Below are 8,209 nucleotides of genomic sequence, written 5' to 3'. Positions count from 1 at the left end.
ATAGTTTTTATTTAGATATGAAAACAAAATTTTTTGAATTATGTTATCTTTTATTCACTTGATTTCCATTAAGTAAATTAAAATAACTGGCTATTACCAGGGAATATCCAGGTATTTCTATCAACCCCTTAGAGATAATCTATTATATTTTAGGACATGGTTGGTTTTATTTGCTACTTTCCACACAGACTTTATAAAATCATCCCATAGCCCCAAGATGCTTCTGGATCTCACCATGTGACTAATATGGGCCACAGTAAAGCTGAAAAAAGTAAAAAACAAAGCAGACTGCTCAGGTTTGTCACATTAGAAGGATAAAGTTTCAAACCACTGAAATTTTAATGAGACAAAACAGAAGGAAGAAAATTTTAGGAAGTGATATAAAAAAATGGAAATTTATACAGCTCTCTGATTATATGGCCTTTGTTTATGTGGACATTAGTGTGGTCACAGATTATCCAAAGAGGATAAATCATTGTGTTCAACACAAGTTTTGAAATATCCTAAATCAAATGACTTACCTGTGATAAGACCAATTTTATGAATATAATTTTATGAATACAATTCTGCCCCCCAAATGCTAATTTTAACCTTAACATGCCTTACTCATTACATTGCTTTTAACTTCTCCTTAGGAACCATTAGGATGACGCTTGCTTAGTATTTCTGAAGCACTTAGTATCCAAGTAACTACCTAATGGAACAAAGATGACGCAGAAACTAATGTTTTGGTATTTCACTAGCTGGGCTATATTTTGAGTTGGCTGGGATCTTCATCCATTTCATTAAAAAGATTTCTTTTTTTTTTTTTTAAGAACAGAAACTGACCTAATTATTATCCTATATTTTTAGTTTCTGATATTGCTCACTGGTTAAAACTAAAAGTTAGTAAATAAGGAAGTCTCCTCAACTAATTCTATCTCTAATTTTCAGTGAAGACATTGCAAATATGTATGTGTATAGTTGTTTTAAAACCTGAATGTGATGCATGTTCCTTAAAACAGCTCTTCAAAACAGAACTGCATTCTGTGCCCTTGGTCTGTAAGGGCACAAGGCCAGTTACTTCAAGTCATTTAACAACTGGCTTTTATAGTAAATCATTTATAAAATCAAAATTGCAAAAGAAATTGTTTTTTAAAAAGTTTACCATCCCAAGATTGAACACAATAATTTGCACTTAGACCTTCCATTCAAGCACCCACATGAGCAGATGAAAGGTCTCTGGTTAGTACTCAGTCAGGAAATAGATGTTTATGTTTCTCTTGATTTCATTTAAATAATCTTCTTTCATATTAACTTTCCAAAGCATCTAAAACTTTCATGATCTGTTGTTTTATGGCTCTGGTAGCATCCCCTGCATTCGGAATCAAATACCTGTGGAGGGAAAAACATCAATCAATCAATCAATCAATCCATCCATCCATCAATCAATCACTTGCACCGTATTGCTGATTCTTAGGCAAGAGACTTGCAAAGCCAGCAGAGACACCTCCTTTTCCTATCATATACTAACCCCAACAGATAATCGAAAGCTTACTTGGAAAGAAAAATTAATAAAAATGATATAGCTTTCCCAGTGCTCAGCTAAAATTCTTTGAACTAATTAAGTATACATTATAGCTAGATAATAAACACAAGCAATCAAATCTTATATCCTGCTGCCTAGTATAGGTGTAATTTAATTTCCTACAAAATCACTTGATGACATCCAATTTCAAAGGCAATGGCAATTTCAATACTTACTAGGGGAACTTCAGCAAATACTTCAACACACCCAGCTTAAACTAAGATGTTTTTGATGAAGGAAAATTAAAATACAAAGCAAAACACATGTTAAGAAAAGTGTATTTCACTGCAAGTCAGCAGTAGTACAAAGCAATGGAATAGATGACCTTAAAGGCACTAATGGGCAAAAGTTCATGAATTTGCTATGTTTATGTTATGCACTAGTGGCTAAGCCACATTTGAGTAAGTATTAGTGAGAAAAGGACTGCAAGGGCTATTTAGAAAAGAGTTTCAAGGATCTTATTCACTATCCACCTGCCAAAATAGAAAAGGATATCAGTGTTATAGTCTATACCACTTCAGTGAAACCTTACCTTTCGATAGCCAAGATTTCTATTCCCGAAGCACTGCTGTTTCCATACTTGAAGGTAATTAGCTCAGGATGCTTTTTTTTTGACGTGATTTTAACTACAGAATTTAGCGCTTGTCGAGACTGGATATAAGCCAATCCTTTTCGTGAAAGGATCTCCCTTAAGCAGTACATATGCGTTGCAGTAACCAACAGATGACTTGAGACACACAAAAAAGCATCAAAAGAAAGAAAGAAAAGTTTAAAAGCAATGTATTCAAAACAGAGGGTTCAATTTTATTTATTTATTTTTTTCAAGGTAGGGTCTCGCTCTAGTCCAGGTTGACCTGGAATTCACTCTAGTCTCAGAGTGGCTCCCAAGTGCTGGCATTAAAGGTGTGCGCCACCACGCCTGGCCCTTATTTTATATTTTTTGGCCTTTTGTTAAATTCTTTTTAAACTTTTTATCGACAATTTTCATAATTATAGAAAATAAACCATGAAAATTTTCTCCCCTCCCCTACTTTCCCCTTCACATATCCATTTTCCATTGTATCTCCTCCCCCTCTCAATTAATTAGTCTCTTTTATGCTAATATCATCTTTTCCTCCTATTGTGATGGTTTTGTGTGTAGGTAGTGCCAGACACTGTGAGGTCATGGATATTGGCCATTCTGTATCTGGAAGATTGCACTGTAAGCAATCCTACCCTTAAAATGTTCAATTTTAAATGAGATTATTTTGGCCATTCTGTATCTGGAAGATTGCATTGCAAGCAATCCTACCCTTAAAATGTTCAATTTTAAATGAAATTATTTTTGTGTTAAAATATAATGAATAATATATAAACTAAGTAAGCTATACAACAGAAGCTTTTTAAATTTTCTTTAATTGAAAATAAAACTAAGGTCTTATTAAGAAATACCAAAACTATGCAAGAGTAAATTACATAAAGCACATAAAGCAAAAAATTCAATATTTAAATCCTTATTAATTTTTAGTTGAAATGTCTGCCATTCAGACTTTTAGGAGGATTATCCTATATTCAAAACCAGTGCTCAACACGGTGGTGCATGCCTTTAATCCCAGCACTCGGAAGGCCGAGGTAGGAGAATCACTGTGAGTTCAAGGCCAGCCTGAGACTACATAGTGAATTCCAGGTCAGCTTGGGCTAGACACCCTACCACAAAAAAACAAACAAACAAAAAAACTAGTCTCAGTCAACATATCAAAGACTACATCATTTAATAGCATAGCCAAGGTCTCCAAGGCAAAATAAACACAGATTTTGAAAAAAGGAAAACAAAAATTGTACATTAAGTCACTTTTAATATAGCTATAATACTTTTGTATACAGTGTGAAAGATTCTGCAAGACACCTGGCTTGCACATAAAGAATCATGACAAGGAAGAGCCCGGAAAATGCTATGAAAAAACTGGGTGAGAACCAAGAGATAAAACAGATAAATGCAATGTCTCAACAGCAGCTGGCCTCTGGCTCCAGAAGGAAAAAGAGACTGCCAGAGATACCTTGAGGACACAGCAGTTTCTCAGTATGGACTGTATGGTGGGTGATGATAATAACAAAAATAGGTGAGGGCTGCAAAGGGCTTAGCTGCTAAGAAGCTTGCCTGGAAAGCCAAAGGACCCAGGTTTGATTCCCCAGGACTCATATAAGCCAGATGTACAAGGTAGCACATGTATCTGGAGTCTGTTTGCAGTAGCTGGATGCCCTGGTGTGCCCATTCTCTCTTCCTCTCCCTCTTTCTCTCATAAATAAATAAAATAAAATATTTATAAGTATGTTAATAAACATCTTGAAGTGGTGACACGCTGGTACTGGAGGGCTACCAAAACATGAGCTTGCTCCCGGGCACACACTGAAGCCGTCGGTGTGAAGCATCACACGTGCAAGCCCTCAGAATGGGCTGATGAAAAAGCAGAGCAGTGATCTGCGTTCCATACGCAGGTGGGCTACTGTGAAAAGATGTAACTGCTATACGACTTTTCAAAATAGATATTAAATACTTTCAGATTGAGACACATAATACAAGTTGCCAGGAGGAAATTACGTCTTCTTGTATTGAATAAAAGTTCCACTGCAATTTGGTTTTTAATTATTAGCTTCCCCAATGTCTACTTCAGAAGAAGATATTTCTAAAAGTACCTAGGAAACATGTGTCCGCTCTCTTTCACTTCTTTACAAGGAAAATGATGCTTGATGTCTGGCTTGTTTATCCAAGTCTGAATGTTTACAACTTCTTTTCTATCATCATCTGACATTGAAGAACTGTCAATTTCATCTATAAAGAAATTAAAATATTAAGGCAGGTATCATCATTAATAAAATTCTCAGCAACTTGTAAACTGTTTTATTTTGAGCATCTGATGTAAGAAAAAAAAATCAATTCTAACCTTACTGCTCCATTTTTTTTATGCCAGTCTCTATGATAGAAAAGGACACATCACTTTTTCTAGTAGGAAATTGAGGTGAAAATACTGAGAATACACTTTTGAAGAAGTGTAATACAAATCATGTAACTAATTGTCAGTCTACACGGAGATGGCTGGGCTGTTCATGTCATTGAGCTGTCAGTCTATAAAGAGACGGCTGGACTGTTTGTGTCACTGAGCTGACTGTCAGTCTACACAGAGACGGCTGGACTGTTTGCGTAGCTGAGCTGACTGTCAGTCTACACAGAGACAGCTGGACTGTTTGTGTCGCTGAGCTGTCAGTCAGTCTACACTGAGATGGCTGGACTCTTCTGTGATAAACACTTATGAGGTAAAGATGGCAGTGTTTTTCTTTTCTTTCTTTTTTTTGTTGGTTTCTGATTTTTAAAGAAAATAATAAAATGAAGATTAACTTCCCTGATACAATATCCCCATCTTGTGGTCCTTTAGACTATTTCATTTCTCAAATCCCGCAATTCTCAACTTCCTAATGGGTGATCGACGAGCTTTAAATCCAGTCACATGGACTTAGGTATGATGTACAATGCTACCTTGTCCTCGGCTGACTACTCTTGTTAGTGAAAAGTCCCTGTGACATTTCTGCATGAATTTCTTTCTTTTTTAAATTTTTTATTAGTTTTGTATTCAGCAAATATAGTCAGTTGGGGACCATTATTAGGCTCATCCGTGACCTACCCTCCCCTTGGGCCCGCCTTGTTGAGGTATATGGGTCATGCGTTGTCTGCATGGATTTCTAAGAGGGAAAATTTAAGCTATCTAAAACCCAAACGCTCATAGGAAAGCCCCAGGCCGCCTGCTAGCCCGGGATGAGCGCCCGGTTCTACTCCACCTGTGTCGTACTCTTCTTCATCCCCAATGCTGAAGACGGGCTTCACGCCGCGGTAAGGCTTGCCTACTCGGTCACTGCTGCTTACGTGTCTGTATGGAGAGAATTTTAAAGGAGGAAACATCACTTGAGAAGTAATCAAAGATGTTACTCCCTAAGCACTATCTGAATATTCGAAGTTTAAATGCTCTTTGCCTCCCATGGACCACCCATTGCTTTGGACAGCTGTGTTAGGAAGCTGAAGATACAAAAATTATGTTAGTTTAGAAACACCCCGAGGCCAACCTTACCCCACTTCTCCAGACTGAGGCCTCCATGACCCCACAGTGACTATCATAACCCCACTGAGGAGGGCCTCCCAGGGAAACAGGAGTGGAGGCAAGGGGATAAAAAGAGTATAACCTTTTGTAAAATAAAATAAAAAAAAACATGTCAGCAGAAGATTCAAAAGATCTTGATAGGTTGGTACTCTTAAATCTGTCAAAACTGTGGCTCAGCGGACAAAGAGCTTGCCACGCGAGCATGAGTGTCTGCGTTTCAGAAAAGCCGGACTCTAGCAAGTGCCTGTAATCCCAGACATGCCTACATGTGAGAAGGGAGGTGGAGACAGGAGAACGTACTGGAAGCCTGGGGCAGGTACTGGCAAAAGCAGCAGTGAGTGTCTGAGTTCAGAACCCCAGCACTGACATGAAACACTGGACTCTAGCAAGCGCCTGTAATCCCAGACATGCCTACATGTGAGAAGGGAGGTGGAGACAGGAGAACATACGGGAAGCCTGGGGCAGGTACTGGCAAAAGCAGCAGTGAATAACATGAGACCTGGTCTCAAAGGAGGTGAAGGTGAAGATAGACACATGACGGTTGTCCTCTGATCTTCACATGCACCATGGCATACGTGTCCACACACACACATGAACATGCACTCACACATACAAAATACACACCAAAAATCCGTAAAAATTAAATAATAATTTCAATACTCATATTTAAGGCAGTACTTAGATCTCCGTTCTGTTTCCTCAATAATATCCAGTACTCAGGGTAACTGTGAGGGTTTAAACCAGCTACTTCTGGGTTGTGAGAGACTCTCAGAACACTGTTTAGTACAGAACAAACTATAACACTAAAAATCCTGTTAAGAGTGCCAAAGGCTTCTCTTATAGGTGCAAGTTTCTTAACATTTCTTCCATGTATATTACTGATAATTTAAATAAAAATGAGATTCTACTTCTGTTGCATAAATATTAGCATAAAATGAATATGCCTTTCTCTTATAAGTAGAAGAAACAAAGGAAATGTGTAGACACAAATTTAATCAGTTTGACAGGAAGTATAACCTTTTTATTTGTGTGTGTGTGTGTATGTGTGTGTATGGATAGGCGTATGCATACAATGGCGTTTTGTGGAGGTTGGTGGACAACTTCAAGGTGTCTATCCTGTCTTTCCACTTTTTTTGGGGGGGGTTTCGTTTTAGGGTCTCACTCTAGTTCAGGCTTAACTGGAATTCACTACGTAGTCTCAGGGTGGCCTCGAACTTACAGCGATCCTCCTACCTCTGCCACCCTAGTGTAGTGCTGGGATTAAAGGTGTGTGCCACCACACCCGGCTTCTTCCACTTTCTTTTTCTTTTCTTTCTTTTTTTTTTTTAAACAGTAATTTTATTTATTTATTTTTTTTTTTGGTTTTTTGAGGTAGTGTCTTACTCTAGCTCAGGCTGACCTTGAGCTCATGGCAGTCCTCCTACTCTGCCTCCTGAGTGCTGGGATTAAAGGTGTGCACCACCACACCCAGCTCTTATTTACTTTTTTGCAAGAAGAGAAAGAATGAATGATAATAACAATGCCAGGACTCAGTGCCACTGCACATGAACTCCAAACACATGCGCCACTTTGTGCATCTGGCTTTACATGGACACTGGGGAATCAAACCAAGTCCTTCAAGCTTTGCAAGAAAGCACCTTTAACTACTGGGCCATCTCTCTAGCCCTCCTTCTACTTTCTTTGAGACAAGACTCTCTTTGTTTTTGCTACTTGGAAGGCCAATCTACCTGGTCTGCAAACTTCAATTCTCCTGGCTCTGCTTCCCATGCAGTAGCCTAGCCACATTGGGATTACAGATGCATGTGCCATTTGTAGGACAGAATTCAGTTACTACTACAAAAGAAAGACTATTATTTTTCTTTCTTTGTCATATATGAATGAGGACAATAAAAATCTACTTTGAAGAGGAATATGAGGAAAATATTTTTTTCATATCTTAGTTTTATAAAGGATAAATCAAATCCATGTTTTAAATAACTTAAGTGGATAACATCATAAAAAATCTTACTACAGCCAGGCGTGGTGGCGCACGCCTTTAATCCCAGCACTTAGGAGGCAGAGGTAGAAGGATCGCAGAGAGTTGGAGGCTACCCTGAGACTCCATAGTGAATTCCAGGTCAGCCTGGGCTAGAGCGAGACCCTACCTCAAAAAAAAAAAAAAAAAAATCTTACTACAGCCTAGCTTTTATTTAAACAAACAGAAATCTTTTCTTCTTTCAAAACAAAGTACACATGTACTACACACTAATTAGAGGTTTCTATTTAACAAATAATCCTTGGGAATTACAAGATAGGTTAACTTGTACTTAAAAGTTTCACTTGGACTAAAGTGTGATTGAATTGGCCATAAAATCACTTATTTTATGGTAAAACAAATTTAATACCAAATTACTCTATAAATTACCAAACTATGTTCAATGGAGTGTGCTGCAGTTTAGATCTGGAATGTTCCTCAAAGAAGCGTATGAGGCTTATTCCCCAGCATGGTGCTAAGTGGGAGGTGATGGAAACATCA

The 8,209-nt window shown here is 37.9% G+C and overlaps 1 protein-coding gene across 2 annotated transcripts in view; it reads right to left on the bottom strand.

Annotated features, from left to right (window-relative positions):
• Nucleotides 1-749: 749 nt before the first annotated feature.
• The window catches only part of Tbc1d23 (TBC1 domain family member 23), a 73,983-nt gene continuing 66,523 nt past the window's right edge, over nucleotides 750-8,209 (bottom strand). For both annotated transcript variants that reach the window (XM_045147644.1, XM_045147645.1), the window contains 4 exons: nucleotides 5,378-5,466; nucleotides 4,241-4,376; nucleotides 2,100-2,294; nucleotides 750-1,374 (listed from right to left, as the gene is read on the bottom strand). In XM_045147644.1, the coding sequence (XP_045003579.1) occupies nucleotides 1,293-1,374; nucleotides 2,100-2,294; nucleotides 4,241-4,376; nucleotides 5,378-5,466 (502 nt within the window). In that variant the 3' untranslated portion in view covers nucleotides 750-1,292. The remainder of the gene's footprint in view (nucleotides 1,375-2,099; nucleotides 2,295-4,240; nucleotides 4,377-5,377; nucleotides 5,467-8,209) is intronic.

This window comes from Jaculus jaculus, chromosome 4 (genome assembly GCF_020740685.1).
Source record: "Jaculus jaculus isolate mJacJac1 chromosome 4, mJacJac1.mat.Y.cur, whole genome shotgun sequence".
NCBI lineage: Eukaryota > Metazoa > Chordata > Mammalia > Rodentia > Dipodidae > Jaculus > Jaculus jaculus.
The sequence above is the reverse complement of the archived record's forward strand: the minus strand, read 5'-3'. Positions and strand labels throughout refer to the sequence as shown.